This window comes from Rhinolophus ferrumequinum, chromosome 21 (genome assembly GCF_004115265.2).
Source record: "Rhinolophus ferrumequinum isolate MPI-CBG mRhiFer1 chromosome 21, mRhiFer1_v1.p, whole genome shotgun sequence".
NCBI classification, from domain to species: Eukaryota; Metazoa; Chordata; class Mammalia; order Chiroptera; family Rhinolophidae; genus Rhinolophus; species Rhinolophus ferrumequinum.
Genome location: NC_046304.1, coordinates 17,760,925 through 17,786,319, shown reverse-complemented (window position 1 = coordinate 17,786,319; position 25,395 = coordinate 17,760,925). Strand labels below are relative to the sequence as shown.

At 34.6% G+C, this 25,395-nt stretch overlaps 1 protein-coding gene across 1 annotated transcript in view; it reads left to right on the top strand.

Moving 5' to 3' along the window:
• The window catches only part of EFCAB5 (EF-hand calcium binding domain 5), a 93,208-nt gene that overhangs the window by 18,673 nt on the left and 49,140 nt on the right, over positions 1-25,395 (top strand). The window contains exons 8-10 of the mRNA XM_033089418.1: positions 8,342-8,498; positions 10,422-10,470; positions 11,461-11,531. Of these exons, the coding sequence (XP_032945309.1) occupies positions 8,342-8,498; positions 10,422-10,470; positions 11,461-11,531 (277 nt within the window). The remainder of the gene's footprint in view (positions 1-8,341; positions 8,499-10,421; positions 10,471-11,460; positions 11,532-25,395) is intronic.

Below are 25,395 nucleotides of genomic sequence, written 5' to 3'. Positions count from 1 at the left end.
ACTCAAAGTCATGAAAATATTGATAAATTTGATTACATAAAAATTAAGACCTTTTTGCCTGGTAAATTGAGTTGCAACTACTCAATTCTGCTGCTGTTATATGAAAGTAGCTATAGACAATATGTAAATGAATAAGCATGGCTGTGTTCTAATAAAACTATTTATGAATACTAATTTGAATTTCTACATGCTACAAAATATTATTATTTTTATTTTTAAAAACTACCTTATAATTTAACAACAAATCTTAGCTTTCAAGTTTTACAAAACCAGGCAGCAAGCCAGATTTGGCCCCGAGGATGTAGTTTGCTATTATCTGACCCCTGTTTGGTCTCTTCCAGACCTAAAACAACAAATAAGACACTTTGTGTCTGATTCCCTTCCTGAATCTTCATATTTTAATTCTGTGTGACTTGTGTTAGTGTACTTCCTGTAGTGTAAGCAACTAATTAGAAGCTTAAATGATCATTCTTTTGGAATTAGGTACATATGTTCCTCTAGAATAAAGTAAGAGACATGTATATTAACTCTTCTTTTGTTTTATTTTATGTGTGGACATGGAATTTTTATTTTCAGTTCAAACAGTCTTTCTCAGAGTGTGGTCACTTACCAATAACATCAGAATTACCTGGGTGCTTGGTTAAAAGTGCAGATTCCTAGCTTCTTCCTCAGATCTTCTGCATCAGAACCTCAAGGAATGCATTTAAAACAAGTTCCACAGGAGGTTATTATGCACAATAAAGTTTCAAGACCAATCATTTAGCAAAACCAAATTAAGGGAGTTTTAATACTAGTGAAAAGTTCCAATAGCTGCAGGGAGCAGTGTCATTAAATGTAATAAATAGCTTAAAGAACATTTCTCTTCACCATCTGTTCTTGCAGAGAAATAAATTAGATTTGTATTTAGATCTAGTTCCATAAAAAAACTTAAAATTGGAAACTGTGTCAAGGCTGTAAATCAATATATTGACAAATCCTTTCTCCTGTTAGGGATATGTAAATCTCAATCAGTGCATAAACCTAGGTGTTTATCAATAACTATAGTAAGAACAGTAATGGGCAGACTAGAACCCTGGTCTAGGTTCTATTGCCAACTAATAATATGACAAGGATTAGTTTGTTTCATTGATGCTTCTTGAACTGGGAATTTGAATATTTAGAGTCATTTGAGGTTTCTTAAGAGCTCTAGTTTCTGTTGGAGTGATACTGATGTAGGAATTTCATGAAAGAGTTAAAATAATCAGAGATGCTTAAAATCCAAGATCTATACACATACGTCAACCTGGGACAGTGTCAGGTTTTTGTAGAATATTCAGAAATCCTAGGGATGCTTTACAACAGCACAACGTCTATTGGCTTAAAGCTTGGATACCCAGCATCCTAGCGAAAAGAGTCCTGCTTTTAAATTCCCTGAACTATATCATTGTTTGTGTTGTTCTCAATTCATTGGAGAGCTTTGGAGAAGTCCATTCGTTTTGGGAATGAGAGTTTTTCTTATTTATTTTCAAGAAAAAGACAAATAAAATGTTTATTTGGTTTGTCAAGACTTTGTCTTCTGATGATAATGTTAAAATGTTTATCTGCCTAAACCTGATCTGAAGTTTTCTTCTTCCTGCTTCCCAGCACAAAAAGGGATTCATTTCTGTTTGGTGTCTAAGGACAACAGATACAGAAGACACTCCTTCCTAATCTGGAACAATTTTCATAGTGGTAGCCACTTATCTGAAAAATAAAATATTACTGTTGTTTGTAAGTTGTACACATGCAATATATTTTTATTGCATTTCATCAGAATTCCTGGACGATAGGTATAGAACTGAAATGGACTTTAATCCTTACATGTAATTTTGCAAAACCAATAAGGAGTTCTGTTTGTGTCATTTTGCTTTTCTTCATATTTCCTTTTCTTTTAGCATCTTTCTTTCAGTATCTTTTCCCTCTCACTTTTGATTCCTCCAGTGCATGAGAACACATATTCTGTAAGTCACTACTGCCTTGTGAATTGATAATGAAAAAAATTTGCTCTTAAATTAGGGTTGCAAACTTTCAATAGCCTGATGATGGTGATGGTTAAACACATATGTACACATGTTGAAATTTGTACAACTGTGCACCAAAAAGGTCAATTTCACCATATGATATTTTCAAAAATGAAAACATTTAAACAGTAAAAAAAGGTTTGCAGAAGACAATTAATGTTAGAATTTTACACTATTCCAGAGAAGACGGGCCTATTATAGTATAAATTTCCTCTCTTTTCCTCCCCAGTCCTGATACACAGTCCTAATCCTAGAATGAGAGTTCAAATGAACCAGGAAGTATATTTTAGAGACCCACGGCAAAAGCTTGAACCTTTTCCTGTATGGCAGTTGTAGCAATACATAACCAATTCTGGCTTGGTAATGATCTCTGATCCCTGTATCTGTTGCTTATTTATTATCACTGTGCGTCTGTGATACACCTTGAGATATCTTTTGGGCATTTTTCCTATGACTCCTTTTTATTAGCCTTATGGGCTAATCATGTAATATTTAGTCCATGAAAAGAAAGCATCACAAAGAAATATTTCAGAGAAATACTTTTTCAGCCACAGCTACATAAAGAAGAAAAATAAGTCAGGATCAATGCTCAAGCATTAAGGAAACACAAACCAAGTAAACACTAAAAGGGAAAGAGATGCATGCCTTTATGTTAGTTATAATAATTCCCTGCTAATGAACTCATATACAGTGTTCAAGGAACTTATGCAGACTATGTCACAAATCTGTTGTGTATGTTTCTATTGGAATGGGGTATCTGCAAAGGGTTTGAGGCTTTACTTCAAAGTATTTACTTTTTGTATTAAAAACAAACAAACAAACAAAAAACCTCAAAATGTCTAACTCTTCCTTACAAGATGCCGGCACTAGGACTTGGCAAGACCGAGGGAATGTTTCATCCTTGATATGGGTGTTTCTCAGTTGCCAGGAGACAGTGACTTCCTAGACAGATGTCTGCTCAGGTAGATAGCTGCCACCTCTTTACTAAGCCCAACCCTTGTGCTTACATGACGTTAGGAAACCCCACAGGTGCTTCTCCCCAGGTGACATTATCAATATTCATCATCTTGTGAATCTGTATTGAATATCATATTTCATCAGTTCAGTAAAACAGATTATGCCAAAAGGGAGTGGATAGATAAGGAAAATGTGTTTTTAATAGTATTTGAATGACTATGTATTATACCCAAATATATGTCATAGGACTTTGTCCAAACAGGTCCTACTTTCGTTCAACCTAAAGCATAATAATAATGCATATATATTGACTAGTTTCATATCCGTCTCTAAGCCACACTAAGTATCACTTCTTCTGGGATACCTTCTGCCACATCTGGCCTGGATTCGGTACTTTTTCTATATATTCGTGAAGCATCTATAGGCTCATGTCAACCCTCAGCACACTGTAATGTAATTGTTGAGATACCTCCTCATAATCTCTTTGAAGACAAGGATTATTTTCTATCACACTTGTATTTCCAATACTAAGTACAGTGCTTGGTATGAGTTGGGGCTTAATAGTGTTTGTTAGATAAATGAATTAATAACTTGAATTTATTAAGGCATCTTTACTCAATTAGTATTTATTGCATAACTACTGAGTGCTCAATGTTGAGCCGTACCTAACAGGGAAAAATTACAAAATTTGGTTCTTGTCAGGAGGAACTTACGCAGTGTAGTTGATGAAATATAACTAAAACATAGCTAAATTTAGCAAAGCAGTTGTCCATACACATTTTACCTACTTCCTATGTTTCTCAACCTGTTCTATCTGGACTTTGTTCCAAGCTCTCTTCAATAAATGGCCCTTACCAAGATCACAATATTCTCCATTCCTACTATTTGCTAACAGTTCTGTTGATTTATAGGCCCAGTGGAAAGTTTGCCATCCTCATCTTACGTGACCTCTTAGCAGTATTCAACGATGTTGACAATTTCCCCCTTGAAATAGTTTTTCCCTTCCCTTTTATGATATGATTCTTTACTAGTTTTCCTTCTCTCCCTCTATAGTTCTTCTCCATGTCCTTTGCTGGATTATTCTCCGCTACCTGATGTTCAAAGACTAAGGTTCCTCAAGGCCTGGTACTAAGCCTTGTTCTCCGATGATGCCATAATCCATCCCTGAGTGCTGCCATTCCAACACATGACATCAGTTACCATTTATACATTCATACCTCTTAATTTTATATCTGTAGCCCAAATACCTATTCTGAGCTCCAAACAGTGTATGCAGTTTCTATTCAATATCTGCACTTGGGTGTTTCACAAGCACGTCAGGTTCAACTGTCTTATTTGGCTAACCATCCAGAGTCTCAATCCAAAAGCGGAGGGATCAACCAACCTTGACACTTGCTTCCTTACTGCTCACTTCCAGTAAATCATTAAGTCCTATTGATTTTACCTCCTTCTCTCCAATCAATTCATTTCTGACCTCTCCCATTGCAACAACCCTAGTCGAAGCTACCATCATCTCTAACTTGCACTATTGCAACAGTCTCCTAATTGGTATGTTTACATCCACTCTTGCCTTCTTCCAGTCTGTTCTTTACCTGTATCTGAAGTGATTTGTTTTTTAAAGGTTAACCTTATCATGTTTTTCTTCAATGTAAAAGCTTTCAGTGGTATCCCTTTACTCTTAGAATAAAGTCCTAAATCCTTAACTGGGCTGTAAGACCTTCCTTGTATGACCTGCTTAAGTCCCTGACTTTCTTTCTAGCCCTGCCTCCTGCCTCGTTCCTTCTCACACTCTCTACTCCAAAAACATAGGATTTCTTTCAGTTCTTCAAACATACTGCGCTTCTTTCTCACTCAGGGTGTTTACATATACCATTCCCTTGGCCTGTATCACTCTTCTTCCTCTTTACCTTATCCTACCAATCCTCTAGAGTTCACTTGAAATAGTACATTATTGTGAATTAACTAATCTAATCTCACTTTTGCCCTCATGATGAAAGTTTTTTTGGTGTGGGTTTTTTTTTTTTTTTGCTTTTTTGTTTTTAGATACATAAGATTATTATGAGATACATCTTAATTTGGGGGTAATCAAGTATTTAATGTTGAAATCTCTGGAATTAATCATCAATATTTAATGGAGAGGCTATGATAAATGTTCTTCATCATTTTATAAAATTCCAAATAAGCCTAATTATTTCTCTGTTCCAATATCATTGATTAACCAGTAACTTAGATTTTTCGTAAGTCATTACACTTATGTTAGGAATCTCATTTCATAAATAAGATACATGTTGAATAAACAAAAAGAAACTAAGAATTAGTATAATAATTAAGTGGATACATCATATATGGTTTTTATAGGAATACTCATCGCAGGAATAATATGGCTATGCTCCAGGAATAGCAAGAGATCCAGCTTAGCTTTGTGAAACTAAAACCACTAGAGCTTAAAAACAAACAAACAAACAAACACCGAGCATATTAACTTGCCAGACAAAGAAATAAACACCAGTGAAAACTTCACTGAATAGTTTGCAGAAGAGGAAAATTCAGGGGTTTTTAAGTATTAGGAAGGGAGCTTCATACTGGTTATACAGGTAATAATTGATAACTATCACTGTAGAGGACAGAGTAAGTCCATAGGTTTGTACATGATTGATTAAAACAAGCCCCATTGTTTAACAGTCAAGAGTCTTCATTTAGGTCCAGTAATGGTCTGGTATACTGGAGTCACTCAAAATTCATGGTCAGTACCCACTTAAGCTGGTTAGAACCAGTTTTGATGAAATACAACATTCAGTTTTGATATAATTTAGGCAAATGCTGCTCTAAGTGGAAGGTTTTCCTTGTACCATTTGAATGGATGGATGGAATTTGGATTGTCACAACTAGAGCTGTCACAATGATCAGTTAGATTTATACTGTGCTTTTCTTTAAAAGATATCAAAATACTTGTTAAGAGGCGGAACTTTTATTAGTTAGCTTTTGCTGCATAACAAAATACCTCAAAACTTAGTGGCTTAAAGCAATAATAATTTATAATATTTGCTCATGATTTTGTGGGTTGGTAACCTTGGGCTGGGTTCATGGCTCATCTCTGCTCCCCATGGTACCAGTTGCACTTACTCATGCATTGTAATAAGGTGACAATTGATAGCCTTAGTCATTTGTCTATTAATCACTTGTTTGCAAAAGCAATGGAAGTAAGTGGATCATCATCCAGAAGGCTACCAAGCTCATTTCTAAGATGGTGGTGGTAGAGCTCCTAAGTTCAATAAAAGAGGCAAGCCCCCATCCATGTTCAAGCACTTTCTTTTCTGTTTTCTTCCCAGTTTCATTGTGGTATAATTAATAGCACTTTTCAACTTGATTTTGCATCATGTTTGCTAATGGTCCATTGGCCAAAGCAAGTCACATGGCCACACCAGACACAAGGGTACAGAAATAGACTCCAACCTCTTGATGGGAGGAGGTGCAAAGTTACACTGCATACAAACAGTCATTCATAAAGAAATGGGAAGAATTTGTGACCATTTTGCATTTTACCCCACTAGTTTTTCCTCCTTTCCAGTCTCCTTAAATATGGATGTATACTTATATTTATTCTGTTAACAGGTTATCCCTACTCTACACTGACCAAATTAAGAGTTTTGGATGCTCTGGAATTCTGTTGATGGATGTGGATATCCTCATAAGATAATACAGACCACAGAAGAGAAATTTTGTTCATTCCTTGAATGAGTTATTACTTAATCAATTTGAAATCCTTTTAGATTATATCTAGAGTCTCATGTACAGTGGACATTAAATTAATGTCGGCATTAATAAGTGGGAGGACATGATGTCTGAGCTGGGACCTGAAAGATGTACAAGATCTAATCAAGCAAAGAGAGAGAGAGAGAAAAGTATTTCAGGCAGATAGGTTTCTATGACAGATAGGTTTCGTGACAGAAACCCAATTTTATTAATCCATTTTTGTGTTCAGTACTTATTACACAATATTGTTGAACTGTTCTGCATTGGACCCTAAGCTTTTTTAATGGCAGAATCCATAGTAGGTGCCCAATAAATGGTTGTGTAATGAGTGAATAAATGACTGACTTAGTAAGTGAGTGAATGAATGAATGAATAATGAGACAAAGCTAGAAGAAAGACAGACACAGAATAGACAGTCACGCAGAGAGAGGGAGAAGGGAAAAGGGAGAGGAGAGAGAGAGGGAGATAGATAAAGCAGCAGAGGGAGAAAGAGTAGGGGAAAAGCAGAAGGAGAGCCAGCAAAGAAAGGGACTGGAGGCTCTGAGATAAGTGATGGAAATTTGTCAGCTTAGCAGTTGTACCAGAGGAACTTAGCACTTCCTTTAAAATACTAACCTTCTAGTGGTTTAGAAACAGGCCCTTCTACACTATTAAACCACGTGCCTCCTTTGGTCTTCAAACTTTAAAGTTTATTTTTGAAGTCTTATTTTCCTGGATAATTTTGAAGGTTCATATGGGCATAAAGTAATGACTTAGATTTTAGTTGTTTCTTTTGGATTATTAAAGGTATCCAATTTACCAGTTCTTACTGAAAATTCTTTTGCATTTTAACATCAGATTGCCTTAGTTTTTCTTCTTTGAAAGATGAAGACCTGCCTCAAACATTATTGGAAAATTACATTTGAAACCAGCAGCTATTTTTACTGTTCTGAGTCATTTTGGTCTTTCAATCAAAGCCAGTTTGGAGGTTTTGAAGTCCTAGTAAGGACAATGAACATAGGAACAACTGAAATCACAAATCTTCCCTAATTTTCCACTTGGATGATACAGCTCTGTCTGAGTACAAGGGTAACTGTTATGCTCAGGGGCTGTCAAAGTACTTGACGCTGGCTAAAATAAGGAAATTGGCAATATATATTCCTAGACAGAAATCAGAAGTTTGGTCCAAGGCATCAGAATTACCTCAGATGCTTGTTATACATGCAGCTTTCAAGCCCCCGCCCTAGACTATGAATCAGAGTCCTTCCATATTGTTTCTGTGTCCAGAGAAGACAGAAGCTCACCGACTTAAGGCCTGTGCATTCAACCTTGCTTTTAGTGTATATGTGCCAACTTCTAGGGATATCTTAGCATTTCCTAAACATAGTATTTAGTTGGGTAAAATAAGGCCTACTTCTATAAAAAGGCAAGTCATAGTAGAAGGTAGCGTATGATTAATGGGCTGCCGGGTTGAATCAAGGACAATTGCATGGAGAAAAGACCAGTACAAAGTTTAGATGAGGTTCTACACTCTTGTATTCTACCATTTGAACAATCTAAGTTAAATCCGGTGGTCTTAACATACTCACATATTCTATTTCTACGTCTTTCAGAGTCTCTAAGATGAAGGAGAAGGTTAAACAGCAACAAGAACAAAGAGAATGCATAAGTAAAGTCAAAGTCAAGGTGGCCAACACACAGAGACAGGCTCTACAGGAACAGTTCAATGAATGGATTCTAGACCCCCAAGGAATGATCCCTATGCTAGTGGTAAGAAAGGGGGACGCTGTGAAGGGCAGGTGGGATGGACAATAAGAGGGTGATGGTTGAATACTGAGTGGAGTGCTAAAAGCCTCCATCTAAATTTTCACTCCTGCTGAGGTAAGTCAATTCTTGACACGTCTAGTCCATGAGAGTAGATTATTTTCAATTTTTTCTTTAGTATTTTTTTTAAAAAAACCACAGCTAGAGTTCTAAAATATTGACTCTGACTGAAGTTCCCAAACTCTTCATTACAGACAGATATAGATTTCACTTGTTTGTTTTTTTGTTTGTACTTTATATGCATGTGACTAATTACTTCTGTGGGCTAAGAGACCGTGTCTCTCAGCTCCAGAAAATATTTGTAAGAGTTAAATATTTTCTCTTAGTGGTATATAGATGTGAGAATACTTACTAGTTAGATAAAAATGACAAGCATATTTTTGATTCAAAGTGATTTATTAAAAATAGACCAAGGAAGACAAGCCACAGACTGGGAGAAAATATTTGCAAAAGACATATCTGATAAAGGACTATTATCCAAAATATGCAAAGGACTCTTAAAACTCAACAATAAGAAAATGAACAACAGATTAAAAAATGGGCAAAAACAGAAAAAACACATGAGATACCATTACTCACCTACCAGAGTGGCCAAAATCTAGAATACTGACAACACCGAATGCTGGCAAAGACGTGCAGCAACAGAAACTCTTATTCATTGTTGGTGGGAATGCAAAATGGTACAGCCACTTTGGAAGACAGTTTGGCAGTTTCTTATAAAATTAAACATACTTTTACCATAGAATCCAGCCATCACGTTTCTTGGTATTTACCCAAAGGAGTTGAAAACTATGTCCTTGTAAAAACATGTACATAGATGTTTATAGCAGCTTTATTTATAATTGCCAAAGTGTAGAAGCAACCAAGAAATCCTTCAGTAGGTGAATGGATAGATCAACTGTGATCCATCCAAACAATGGAATATTATTCAGCACTAAAAAGAAATGAGCTATCAAACCATGAAAAGACGTGAAGGAACCTTAAATCCATATGACTAACTCAAAAGAGGCAATCTGCAAAGGCTACATACTGTATGATTCCAACTCTATTAGAGTCTGGAAAAGGTAAAACTGTGGAGGCAGTAAAAAGATCAGTGGTTTCCAGGAGTGAGAGGGAAAGGAAGGGTGAATAGACAGAGCACAGAGGATTTTTAGGGTGGTAAAACAGTTCTGGATGATACCATAATGATGGATACATGTCATCATACCCTTGTCAAAACCCATAGAATGTACAACATCTAATGTATATCAGATTCCTAGTGTAAACATCAAAACCTTGGGTTCTGATGTTTCCATGAAGGTTCATTGATTGTAATGAATGTACCACTGTGTGTGTTGTGGGGTGGTTGTTAAGAACGGGGGAAGCTGTGTGGGTAGGGGCAGTAGTAGGGGCAAGAAGTATATAGGGCCTCACTGTACTTTCTGCTCAATTTTGTTGTGAAACTAAAACTGCTCTAAAAAATAAAATCTATTTTTTTAAAAATGGACCAAGAAGAACTCTGAAATTTCAGTTTTTTGTAATTGAAGAATGAGGAATTATAGAGGATTCTTTGGATTGCCGAGTTGGTTGCCAAAGGTGCCTTAGCTCCATCACGACAGAGATGTCCCTGGAGGAGGCAAACCAGGCTCCCTCTCAGCATCCTAGCTTTTACACAAAGAGGTTGGGAACCATTGAGGCCATACTCATATATGTGAAAGCATTTTATATACCTTGAAATATTCTATAAACTAAATGTTAATTATTACTATTTTTGTCCCTGGGTTAAAAGGATTACCCAGGACCTAAATTGAAAGACTAAATCCGGCTTTTAGTCTAAAACACTAAATATACGGTAATTGAGAAGTAATATATGATATCTTTGATTGGCAGATTCAGAATGTTCTTCATGAATTTTTTCAAAATTCAGATTTCCAGCTTGGTAAGCATGCCTATTACTATAGCATTTAGGTTTTTCTCTCTTTTTTTGGGAAAGGGAGGGGGTGCTGAGTTAAGATGAAGAGTCAATATTGAGATAGATGTTATACAGATATACGTAAGCTCTTTGGCTCTTTCCAGATGGAGAATGTAGAGAAGCAACTAGTAATTTTCAATCCTTTTAGTCTAGTGGCCCATTTTATTACAAATATTCTTTAATACCCTTTATTATCCTATCAAATTCCTAGAAAATATTATTTGCACACATTTTAAAAGAAAGATATAATGTCACATATCTTTGTGATATGAAGGAGAAATATGAGGAGAGACGTAAGAAAATTATATGTACTAAATTTCAATATATGAATGTTTGGTTACAACTTCACTATAAGACAGAACGGGGTAGTCAGAAATCTGTATTTACTTATAATGCATGTTTAGATATAAGAAAAGTAAAATTACATCCGATCGACCATTTCTTTGTATTTGTGAAAGTACTAGTGGAGGGTAGGGGAAAAGTAGACTTTCATAGTTTGCTACTTAATTTTTGTATTATTTGAATCTTTTACTAAAAGAATATATTCATATTTTATTTATTTAACTTAAGAAACATTAAAGACAAAATAAAACATTTAAAATAAAGTCTGTAGAAGTGTTTGTTTTAGGATGTGTTAATATAAATGCTAGCATAAACTAACACAGAGTTTTTAGTGGTCTTTTATACTATTGATGTGCATATTTGTTTCTGCTTTTTCTCAACCTGGTCATTAAAAAGGTAGGCACATTCTTTTCAGTATTTGGGTTGCTTGGTCAAATAAAAGCCAGGAAAAATACTAATTTTATAGTAATTGAAATGTTACCCAACTATATACCATTTACTTTATTATAATATTGATGGATATTAAGAAATACTTTTATGTTCTTTTAAATGATTATAAAATATGAATGTATTATAACCACACTAACTAGCAAATAACCTTTATTCCATAATTAGAAGCATGTTGCAAACAATTGAATATTGCTGACTCAATGGAACCAAGATTGAATAAAATGGAATTTACAGAAGTAAGACATTATTTTGTTCATTATTTGAATCAAATTATTTTGCCAGTTTCAATTGTCTTTGGTGGATGTCACGTATACATTAACTTAGAATTAAGTTAAATGAAAGCATAGTAACTTATTTTATCGATTCTAAGATGCACACTTTAAAATATTTTAACAACTCTGAAATTAGGTTACATTTTATAATCAAAGGCATCTTATAAGTTCTTTCAATCAGTGGTACTCTTGATGTGAAAGTGTAAAAAAACTTCCACTGACACCTTCAGGTAAGATGAAGAAAAACCAGCTTTTTGTATTCAGAGAAATCTGCTTATACAAATAATAATGAGATCTAACACTTAGCTATGGGCCAGGCACTATTCTAAGCTATCCATATGTTAGCTCATGTAAAAACTCTCGTAACCCTTATTCCTACTTTTATAGATGAACACACTGAGGTGCAGAAAGGTTAAGTAACTTGCACGAGGTCTCACAGTTAGTGGAGCTGGGGAAATTTGTATCCAGGCAGTTTGATTTCAAAGTCTACATACTATTGCATCTGAGAAAGGATGATTCTATTGCAGTGGAATAAGCAAAACAAGCAATATAATGGTACGAGCATTCTAAGTTTTCTGTAGCCTGCTTTTATATTTTTCATGTCTTTCTTCTAATTCCCATTGTTTTTCTCTGAGTCTCAGAATCGAGGTAACTTTTTCCTTCCGCGCTCCTTGCCCCATTGAAGGTGATGACTATGCACTATATACAAATTCAAGGTTCTTATGAAGGATTTCTGAAATCTTTCTTGAAGTGATTACCATACAGATAAGAATTTGGTAATCCTACCTTAGCTATGTTCTGTGTTTTCTTAGTCTCCGTATTTGTCTATTCGGTATCCACGAGTCACACGGCCAAACTAATGGCCGAAATTGTTTTAGACGCATATATCTCCCCTGCAATCCATAGCCCATATTCTGAACCACCTCTGTATCTAAATCGAACTCACCAAGCCAATCTTTTTCAAGGTTTCTCAATTGTTTAAAAAATTTTAAAGCTGTTTTCTAACTCACCGAAATTTTTATGTAATGAAATTTATTAATTTTTTAGAGGTTTTTTCCCCATTGCTTCTATGCTTAGAAGTTTCCTTCCTAAGCTCAGCTGTATCCATCCATTTTTTTCCTAGCTCTTTCTATTTTTAAATTAATTTGAAAATTATTTTGATAAATAATGAAGTGAGAATCCAACTTCATTTTTTTCCCCTACCATGACTAGCTAAATATACCACTCTATTTATTGAATAAACCTTTCTTTTACAAGGAGCTAATTTTCCAAATGAAATTTCTTCTACATCATTCTTTTCTTTTTTCCAATGGAAAATACAAGTAGAATATTTTACAAAATTTGAATGACTGGAATTTTTAATGCCCATGTAAAATCAGTTTTGTCAGAAATCAGAGTATTCTCTAGGATACGAATTTCCCCAAGAATGTGTATATTTTAATGCATGTATTATTCTGTTAGTGTCAGATAACTCAAACTTAGAAGGATAGAAAAAGAGGCTTTTCTTTTACTTTAAAAAACTCAGCTGCAAATAGCACATCACAATTTTCAGTAAAAATCTTTTCAATCTTTCCCAGATAAATTAGAAGTGATGAGAAAAATCTTAGTTCCATCTGGTCTCTTGTTACCTTACGCGCTTCTGACAAAACTGTCACCCTTTCATTGTCTTTTCATATTTCTTGGGAAAGGCAATTTAATTTGCCAGACTGAAATGAAAACATTAATAATCATGGTGTGACTTCTTACCCTGGTTCAGTTGAAACTAAATTTATTCCAAAGCTCCTATTTTACCTGTAAATTGCCAAAATAACATCATTTGAGTGCATTTTTTAAAATTAAGAGAACTATTATTAGGGTAATGTTGTAAAAATGAACTCCCGGGTCTTCCCAATTTGCAAAGAGAGAGGTCTTCTCTAGCAATGTCAAGTTAAAAATGTAACTTCTCCCATTCTTCCATGTGATTGGAGACCTCTTCATATTTCACATTTCATTGTTTCTAAGGTGAACAGTTTTCCTTTTGCACTTCTGATATCAAAATGCATCTTACAAGTGATGGAGGTGTCTATATGGTCTTGGTGATGATGATTTTATCGGTGTATACTTATCCCAAAACTCATTAATTTGTATATATTAAATATGTACAGCTTTTTACATGTCAATTATACCTCAATAAAGTGTTTTTTTTTTTTTAAAAAGATGCACCTTACAATCAATGGATACATTTAATGAAATAGTATTTTCCTCTCTCCTCCAACCCCCAAAATCTGTGTTTAAATCAGTTGTCTATCTTATGGTTGGTGATATTTTGATAATTGGAAAAAAAGGCTATTTGCTCTTTATGAGCAAAGCACCTAATATAAAACGACAAAAAGGATGAAATTAAGAGAATTGAAGGAATATCTGATAATGAAAACAAGCAATCAAACAAACAAAACTGAGCAGATTTCGAGATTAAAAATAATTTAATGGAACCACAACCATTTTCTATATTTGTAAATGTTAAAGTTGTATATTTATAAAATTTAAAATTAATAAAGATGATAAGCTTCATGAGCTTATAGAACATTTCAATGGAATATGTAAAAATACATGAGAAATATAAAGTAAATGAACAAAAATCTACAGTAATTGTGGCAATATTAAAACTTTTTTTTTTTTTTGGTTAACAGCTCTATTGAGATAGAGCTGTGTTTATTTTCTATGGCTGCTGTAACAAATTGTCATGAATTTGGTGCCTTAAAAAAACAGAAATTTATTCTCTCACAGTTCTGGGGACCACAAGCCCAAAATCATTATTACTGGGCCAAAATCAAGGTGTCAGCAGAGCTGCACTCATTCTGGAGGGTATAGTGGAGACTTGCCTTTTCCACCTTCTGGTGGCTGCTTGTATCCCTCGACTTGTGGCTACATCACCAGTCTTTACTTCTATGGTCACATTACGTCCTCTTCTGTCTGAGAAATCTCCCTCTAATAAGAGCACATATGATTGCATGTAGAGCCCACCTAAATAATCCAGGATAATTTCCTCATCTCAAATACCTTAACTAAATCACAGCTGCGAAGACTCTTTTCCTCTATAAGGTAATATTGACAGGTTCCAGAGATTTGGACCTGATATCTCTGAGGGGTATTATTCAACCTCCTACGTTCTTACAATTCACCCATTTAGTGTACAATTCATTGGTTTGGAGTGTATTTATGTAACTGTATAACCATTAAAACAATTGATTTTAGAACATTTTTATCACCCCCAAAAGAAACCCCATACCTATCAGCAGTCATTGCCCATTTCCCTCCTAACCTGCAGGCCAGGACACCACCAATCTACTTTCTGTCTCTTATAGCTTTTGCTATTCTGGAAATTTCATATAAATGAAACCATACAATCTACGGCCTTTTGTTATTGGCTTCTTTCACTTAGCATACATGTTACAGCATGTATCAACACTTCATTTTTATTGCTGAATAATATTCCTATTTGTGGACATTTCATATTTTATTTATCCATTTATAAGTTGATGGACATATGGGTTGTTTTTCCTTTTTGACTATTGTGAATATGAACATTTGCATATACGGTGAACATGTTTTCAATTCTCTTGGGTATATACATAGGAGTGGAATTGCTGGCTCATATAACTCTATGTTGATTCTTTTGAGGAACTGCCAGACTCTTTTCCACACAAAAAATGGCTGCACCATTTTACATTCCTACAAACAATGAACGAGGGTTCCTATTGCTCCACATCTTTAACAACCCTTGTTATTCTCTGTTGTTTTTGTTTGTTTGTTTTATTTTTTAATTATAGCCATTCCTGTGGGTATGAAGTGGTAGCTCATTGTGGTTTTGAAATGCATTTCCCTGATGGCTAAAATGAAATTGAACATTTTTACATGTATTTATTGGCCATTTGTATATTTTCCTTGGAGAAATGTCTACTTAGATCCTCTGACCATTTTTAAATTGGTTTGTCTTTTATGTGAGTTCTTTTATATTCTAGATACAATCCATTGTCAAATATATAATTTGCAAATATTTTCTCCTATTTTGTGGGTTATCTTCATTTTGTTGATGGTGTCCTTAGAAGCACAAAAGTTTTAAAATTTAATGAAGTCCAATTTATCTAATTTTGTTGTTATTGTTGCTTTTACTTTGTTGTCATATCTAAGAAATCATTGCCTAATATCAAGGTCATAAAGGTAGACGTTTAAGTTTTATAGTTTCAACTCTTATATTTAAGTCTATTTAAGTCTTTGATGCATTTTGAGTTTATTTTTGTGTATGATGTGAAGTGATAAAACATTTTTAAAAAAGTATTTGATAAGTCAAAGAGGTAAAAAATAAATAAGGATATAAAGAAACTGTTACATTATCAATAAGACTTATTATAAAAGTATGTATCGAACTTCAATCCCTCCAGTGACCCCGGTCCAGTTTTCTTAGAATATTGTCAAAACTTATTATAAACAGGCCACTAAGAAAACCTTATAAGTCTAAAAACTAGAAATTTGACATGTTAGATTCTCTTATTATGTAACAAAACTGGAAAATAATAAATAAATTTTAAAATTATTAAGCCCAACCATTTAGAAATTTAAAAATTAATCTCTTTAATAATTCTTGGGTCAAAGTCTTACATCTGATTTTATGGAATGCTATTAAATGTTTACTCAAATGAGAAATTGTAGTCTTAAAACTTTTAAAAATGAGGTGGGATGAGGAATTTTAAAAATACAGGCATATTTAAAAATAGAGTAAATATATATAAATACACACACACACACACATATATTCCCATAGCATAGAATTAATTCTTGTTAACACCTTGGCACATTTTCTAAGAAAAAAATTATTCAATTAAAAGAAATTATCGTGACCAAAAAATGAATTTAAATAACACATAAAAGTATGAAGGTGGGGATTTTAAAATCACCATAAATTTGTTATGCAGAAATAACCATTGTCACCCTTAAATAAACATTATTTCAAACAGCTTTATATACTTTGTCTCAATAGATAGAGTATAAAGATGTAGACGATCATAAATTCTGTTATGAGGTTTTAATTACTTAAAATAAAAAAACATTTAATTGTACTTGATTCTAATAGAAAAAAGAGAAACTGAAGTAAAAATAAGGAAATTGTTGAAATTAAACATATCTTCACGAAAGTTATTCTAAAATCATTCCAACACAAGACCATATGATGCAGATCAGGAAAGGTTGCAGTCATTATTTTTTTAAATCACATAGTTCAATTATAGAAATAACAGTTGACATCTTATTATAAAAGATGAAGGTATTTCCTCATGTTTTCCTATCTTTTTTCTTTGTATTTCCCAATTTTAGTTATTTTAGAATTTTTATTTTATCCAGATGTACACCATTCACTTTCTTTTCTGTAATTACAAATCCCATAGTTGATTAATTTTAGTCTAATATTTAAATGGATTTGAGGTTTACCTCCTGTCCTTTTTACAATGGCTTTGCTATTCCGAGATTATTTATTTTGATTCATCTCTTAATTGGCTGAATTTATTGTAAAGTCGTTTTATCAGGAAGATCACATGGATGCTATATTTTCTGAGTTCTTTTATGTTGAAAATGTATATTTCCTCTAAAATTAACCTTGGATAGGTATACGGTGATTGAGTCACATTTTCTTTTTACCTCAAAACGATATAGACATTGTTTGTTTTCTGGTATTGAATGTGTGAAGAATGATGTCAGTTTTACTTTTTTTCTCTTTCATTTGTTTTAATTAATTCAACAAATATATACATATACATTTGTACATACACTGTGTTTCCCCGAAAATAAGACCTAGCCAGACAATCAGCTCTAATTGTCTTTTGGAGCAAAAATTAATATAAGACCAGTCTTATTTTACTCTAAGTATGTTATATCATAGACCCGGTCTTATTTTACCATAAGTAAAGTAAAATAAGTTATTTTAAGTTTTTATAAGTAAAGTAAAATAAGTAAAATAAGTTATTTTACTTTACTTATAGTAAAATAAGTCTGGGTATATACTATACTATAATATAATATCGGGTCTTATATTAATTTTTGCTCCAAAAGATGCATCAGAGTTGATTGTCTGGCTAGGTCTTATTTTCGGGGAAACAGGGTACATATCATATATGAGTAACGAGGTCTGATGATTAAGTTCACGAACTCATCCAAGAAAAAGTGCTACCTATGTCATTGCTGAATATCACTACGGTCACCTTCGAAGTACTCCCCTTGGAAAACTACACACCGATGCCAGCACCTAGTCCACCCTTCAAAGCAATTCTGGAACTCTTTCTGGAATGGCCATCAGAGCTGTCATCATATTACTGTTGATGTCCTGAATGTCATCCAAATGTCTTCCTTTCAATGTTTCCTTTATCTTTGGGTAAAGAAAGAAATCACTGGGGGCCAGATCAGGTGAGTAGGGAGGGTGTTCCGATATAGTTATTTGTTTACTGGCTAAAAACTCCCTCACAGACAGTGCCGTGTGAGCTGGTGCATTATCGTGATGCAAGAGCCATGAATTGCTGGTGAAAAGTTCAGGTCGTCTACCTTTTTCACGCAGCCTTTCAGCACTTCCAAATAGTAAACTTGGTTAACTGTTTGTCCAGTTGGTACAAATTCGTAATAATCCCTCTGATATCAAAAAAGATTAGCAACATCGTTGCAACAACTTTGCGAACTTAATTGTCAGACCTTGTATGTACGAAAGGCTCCATGTCACACATTACTTCTGAAATGGCAATTTCTGTCAAATAAAAACATTACAGTGTGCCCTCATCCACCTTATTCCCTACATCTGGCACTGTGTGATTTCTGGCTCTTCCTCAAAGTCAAAGTGACCATGAAAAGGTAAACGTTTTGAATCGATTCAAGACATCGAGGCAGCCATGATAGTGCAGTGAGACACTCACAAAAGGACTTCCAGAACTGCTTCAGAAAGTGGCAAGAATGATGGGATGAGTGTGTTTGAAGCGAGGGGGAGTATTTTGAGAGGGATTAATGGCAATGGGTCTTTTACTGTAATAATTTTTTAAAATTTAAACATTCACCGTATTTTTTATCACACCTTGTTGTATGTGTATGTGTATGTATGTATGTATATCCATCAATTTAAGAAGAAAATGGGTAAAGGTGATGTATACCTAGTAATACTTGATACAAACTCATTAGCATTCTACATAATACCTTTGTGGGTATCTATCCACCTAATTTCGTTTTAATGGATGGTTTGGGTTATTAATATTAGTTTTCCAACTTCTCTTCCTGAAATGCAAAGAGCACATATTCAGGTACTATCATTATAGAGAAGTGCTGTTGCATCAATTAGAAACAAAGAAAGTATTTCTTGTACAGAAATATTTATTGAAAAAATTTAATTATCTGATCAATAAATCGTTGAGCCATCTTATCTGACATAGAAATAGTGTTTGGAACACTTGCTTTAAAAGAGATTTGTTCTAAGGCTATTTTGTCAGAACTGTTTAATGAAACTGGAAGAAAATAAATGTCAGGCTAAAAGGCAAACATATTATACACAGGTGCCATCCAGTGGAGAAATGATGCCTTGCGATTGCCCCGCTGATTGCAATGAGTGAGCAGTGTGATTAGCACTTAGGAAGGAGCATATTTGGAGGAAACGGAGTCAGTGAGTAATAGTTAATGTAGAGAAAAAGACAAATGGAAAGAACGGTCACAGATATCTGGATATGCATATCACTTTTCTAGCGCGTCTGTTTTCTGGTGGATAAACGAACAGGTGATGATGTTTTTGTTTATTATAACTTCTTTCACTGTTTGTCTGTTTTATTCTGGTAAATGCAGACCCAAAGTAAGTATTTTAGAATATTTATTCCTAGTTTTTTGGTTGTTAAGTATATACTGAATGTTTACTCTGTGTGCTAGGAGAATGTCACAATAAGAAGTTGTATTTCTTATCCTTAAGGATGCATTGTTATGGGACTGTGTCTGTGGGTATGTGAAGGCATTTGTGTGTGTGTGTGTGTGTGTGTGTGTGAGCGTGTGTGAGCACACGCGTGCACGTGTGTGTACATGCATGCATACATACACACACTGGATGGAACCAAAGTAGGATCCAGGGATTGGAAGGATCAAAATATAGGCAAATTAAGGACACACACCACAAAAAGACAATTATAAAGCAGTGAACAGGTGCAAAACATTATGAATTATTATATTCATCGCTGCCAAGGGACACAGAGTAAAAGAAAAATGAGACTTCAGTGGGGCAGGTTTCATGTGGGAAGTTCCTCTGGTGGTCGTGAGTTTTGAATTTCTTCCACCTGCCATAAATCGTATCTCCTTACTTTGAAAGGAACTTTAAGAACAATGCTTTAAACATTTATATATTGACAGAAATAATTTAAAATATCTCATGTATTGATTTCTTTGAGATTTGTTTCATTTTATAAGTTGAATATTTAGGCACATAAGAAACATGTTTTGGGAGAGTGTTACTTAGGCTTGTTTTAAATTCTCAGAATGCTCTGGTTCCCAAGAAAGCTCACTCTAGGAGACAAAATTTACTATTTGTATAATTTTAACACTGGTATTGAGTTGTTCAAATAGGTATTGTGTTCCCTATACAAATTTGAAAAGGAACAGAAATCTTAACCTTTAGATTTCAGTGGGCTCCCATTAGCAAAATTAACTGTATTGTCTCCAGGCCAGGAGTAGGTAGGTGCTGATAAACGGGTCAGTCCTGGAATTCCCAGATTTCAATCTTATAGAAGATGTACCCTTTCATTTCACTATCTGATTGGTTAATTTGTTTATCAACAGAAGACCATTGCAAGTATATTTGTTTCATCTAAACATCATTAACATGGTTATAGAAAATGTAGTTAACTTAGGTAGGAGGATTCTTATTGAATTTCCTGGACTTTTGAGCTCTATAAATTCCCTTTGTTTTGATTAAGACTTTCCTAATAATCTGCATCAGGAGAAGTCTGAGAGATAAGCATGGATATGTCTTAAGGCAAAGGTTACCTTGAGTTGTTAAAGTGCCCATAACTTTTTAAATGATGGTTCCACAAATGGCTGTATGTCCCTCTCCCCAAAAAAAGTTTCTGTAAGTTGATTGATGGTTTAGAACTTGGATCCATTTTCCAAATAGAAGCAGTATTTTATATAGTGGCAGGGGTCTTTGGTTTCATTGTGCCTGAAGTGGAGTTCTTAGTAAGAGTGACTATTTCTGTGGGGAAAATGCTCTCTGAAGAAGAGGGCGTCATCACGATGCACTACCAGGGGAAGGAACTTTCTTTTCTCTAACCATGGTGATGACTACATACAAGACCTTCAGTATGACAAGAGAGCATTGAGTGAGGGGTAAGGATGGCCTCAGGTAGAGGATAGCCTCCAAAGACTCCAGAGTAAGGAGCTGGGGGAAGTGACCTCTTATCAATACAGATCCTCTTTCCCCATCTCTGTGGGCTCCAGAGATTGACACACTTTTATTTCCACTGATATTATGAGTTGGCTCTGGCCTGGGTTATATTCTTTCCTGATTTATTCATCTCATAGTTAGTTCCCTAAACTCTTGCCTCCGAAGTAGAGCTTTCTCAGACAAGAGTGAATCCTCTTAAAGGACTATTCTCTGGGGGAGTGTGGCCTGCTTATCTGTTCTGCTCACTCTAGGCACCAGAATAATGACTCAGATTGTCATTTGTGTTTACCATCCCCAGTTATCCATAACAAACATTTAGATTTTTTTGTCTTATGATTACATAAATACAAAAATGGGTTGAGAATGGGTGAATGCACACCATAGAATAAAACTCTATCTAGTTTGCTTGATGTCTAGTTGTCTCAATGGCATGGTGATGGGAAGATGCCGCAGACACAGTTAAAGGCTGTAACGTTTCTTTTATGGCAAAGGATACTTACAGAGGTAGTTTGTTATATAAAGCAAGATGCAACACAGCAAGCTTCCAAACAGAGGTTCCCCAAAGTCCCTCACAGGAGTTAGACCATTGGCACGGATCAAGGTATGGGGTTTCAAAGCATCCTGGTTTGCCTGAAATAGTATGTGTCTGAGTGGCTTTCTATTCTATCATTTGTAATTTTGTATTTTGTAATTTTTATTTGGCTCATTTTATTTTTCATGTGCTTTGAGCTGTGGCAGGGGAGGACAGAATGATCGCTTTGGGAGAGGTACAGGCGGGAATATTGATAGATTATTTTCAATGATACTATTTCAGGGAAAATACAAAGCCTGGATTTAGTAGAATATGTTAAAGGAAAGCCAATCTTTGAGTACAGTTGATGAAGCCTCTCTGTTTAAATTTTAAACTTTGAACCATGTCAGTCCGAAGGCCTCGGACTATGCAATTGATAACAACCCTGCATAAGGCAGTGACCATCTCAAAGCAGTGAAACTACATGAAGAAACCTTGCGGGGGAAGAGGGCATTTTAGGCCAGGGAAATGGGGGGGACTGTGGCAAACTATCCTCTAAGTTGGTGTGTGTCTTCCTCGGTGGTCTTCAACTGCAAGGAATACATAAATCCATGAACTGTGTCATGAGTGCCTCCTTATTTTCCTAGGCCTGCCATAACAAAGTACCATAGACTGGGTGACTTAAACATCAAAAATGTAATTCCTCACAGTTCTGGAGGCCAGAGGGCCAAGACAAGGTATTGGCAGGGTTGGTTTCTTCTGAGGGCTTCTCTCCTTGGCTTGTAGATGGCCGTCTTCTCTCTATGTCTTCACGTAGTCTTCTTTCTGTACGTGTTTGTGTCCACATTTCCTCCTCTTATAAGGACACAAGTCATATTAGCTTATGACAACACTGGGCCCCCCCCTAGGGCTCACCCTAATGAGTTGATTTTTATTTAATTACCTCTTTAAAGACCCTGTCTCAAAATACAGTCATATTCTGAGGAACTGGGGGTTAGGTCTTCAACATATGAATTTGGGGGAACTCAACTCAGCCCAGCACATTGCCTAAGCTACCTTTCACCAGTAGGGGTAAAATTGTGTATTTCAGTCTGATTATTATTATTAGATATTAAATGGGGCCTTTGTTCAATTCATTTGTTAAGCAAATTTTTTAAAATCAGAGGGGTTAAAGTATACTTCTGCTTTGTTGAGTATATAATTAGCATTAATTGTTTTTAAAATTTTTCTCTCTGAGACAAGAAAGCTAATTTTCTGTCTAAATGCCATATGAACACACCACCTCATCAATGATAGATAGCAAATATAATCTGCGTATTTCAATATTAAAGTCCTTGTTTGCAGACATTCCTGAAAATGTTATTTACTACCAGGGCTTACAAATACAGTTTGGAAGTTCATACCTAAGATAGTTTCCAAACATAGTTTTCTTTCTATTGTTCTTACATCGACCACTTCATCAACTCCCCAGTTTATCTGCAGTTAAATTAAGTGTGAATCCCAATGGCCCAGAACTGTAGAATCTAACAGTAGCTACCAACCTATTAAGTGTGACATTTATCATATTCTCAATATTTTGGTTTTCAAGTCAGAAAGGAAAAGCCCCAAATTCATTACACTGGAACCTAGCATGTAGAGACAACTTGATTAAGTACAGTTCAAATGTTTAACAGCTCACAGAGCTATTAAACTGAAGGATATCAGTAGTTAAATATGTTGTTAAATTAATTTAAACACTCACTTCAGGATTTATTAATTGTTGATTGATTTATTCCTTGGGAGGATATGAAAATCCAAAGGCTACCATGTATTTTCACTTTTTCTGATTTTACAAGAGACACTGACAAACTGCTGTAATTGTTCTATTTGGAATTTGATTTGTAGTTGAGTTGGCAACTGGTAGTCTTTATAGCATATACCTAACACTTACAGAAAATGCTCGTTCAGAAAGCCCATAGGTTATAAATCCGGAATGTTAAAGTGTCCGTTGGAGAAATAGTTAAACTAATTCTTGATTTAATAGCATTCCCACAGCCAGAAAACTCGTACAGCTTTGAAGTCAATTCCAAAAAGCTTAATATAAAACAGGATGATTCTTTTAATAAATCAGTCCTTTTTTTTCAGCATTAGAGCATTGTGCCACAGTATTTCCAGAAAATGTCAACTATTCAGTAACCCATGCCTATATGGTCATTTGATTTATGACAAAGGAAGCAAGAATATACATTCAGGCAAAGATAGTCTATTCAATAAATGGTGCTGGGAAAACTGGACAGATATATGCAAACAAACAAACAAAAAACAATGAAACAAGGACACCTTCTCACTCCATATACAGGAATAAACTCAAAATGGATTAAAGACTTAGATGTAAGACCCGAAACCATAAAATTCCCAGAAGAAAACAGAGAAAGTCAACTCTCATACATTACCCTTAGTAATATTTTTACTGACAATGCTCCTCAGGCAAGGGAAAAAAAAGAAAAAACAAACAAATGGGACTACATCAAACTAAAGTTTCTGCACAGCAAAGGAAACCGTCAAAACAAAAAGACATTCTACTCAATGAAAGAAGATACTCGCCAATGGTACTCATACATCTGATTAGGGTTTAATATCCCAAATTTGTAAAGAACTCATACAACTCAACACCAAAAAAGCAGTCCCATTAACAATTGGGCAGAGGACTTAAATAGACGTTTCTCCAATGAGTACATACAGATGGACAACATGCACATGAAAAGATGCTCAATGTCACTAATCATCAGAGAAATACAAATAAAAACCACAATGAGATATCAGCTCATACCTGTCAATGTTGGTATCATCAATAAATAAACAAGTGTTGGCGAGGATGTGGAGAAAAGGGAACACTTGTGCACCATTAGTGGGATTGCAAATCGGTGCTGCCACTGTGAAAAACAGTATCGAGTTTCCTCAAAAAATTAAAAATAGAACTATCTTTTGACCCAGCAATTCCACTTCTGGGTATTTATCCGAAGAAATCCAAAACATTAATTTGAAAAGATAAAAGACATATGCACCCATATGTTCACTTGGCTATTTACAATAGTCAAGATATAGAAGCAACCGAAGTAGCCTCAATAGGTGATGGGATAAAGAAATTGTGGTACATACGTACAATGGAATATTACTAGGCCATAAAAATGAATGAAATATTACCATTTGTGACAAATGGATAGACCCACAGGGTATTATGCTAAGTGAAATAAGTCATACTGAGAAAGACAAATACCATATGATCTCATTTATATGTGGAATATAAAGAACAAAGTAAACAAAACAGAAACAGATTCATAGATACAGAGAGCAAACTGATGGTTATTAGTTGGAAGGGCAGTGGGGGGACTGGGTAAGAGAAAGGTGAAAGGATTAAGAAGAACAAATTGGTAGTTACAAAATGGCACAAGGATATAAAGTACAGTATGGGGAATATAGTCAATAACATTGTAAAAACTATGTATAATTATATACATGTCTATCCATTACACTATACATCTGAAACTAATATAAAATGTTACTGAATGGCAACTGTAATTGAAAAAAATAGTCGGGGGATGTAAAGTACAGCATAGGGAATATAGTCAATAATATTATAATAGCTATGTACTGTGTCAGATGGGTAAGACTTATTTGGGTTATCACTTTGTGAGGTATATAAATGTCTAATCACTATGTTGTTTTGTACTCCTGAAACTAATAAAACTTGTATATCAACAGTAATTGAAAAATAAATTTTTAAAAATTAAAAAAAGGTCTCTTGCTCTGCTTTAAATTTTCCTCTTTTGATCTCTAAGCCAGTTAATAATGGTTTATGATTTATTAGCATGGATTCAAACCTAATGCTTCTCTTACATAATACATTCTAAATTTGC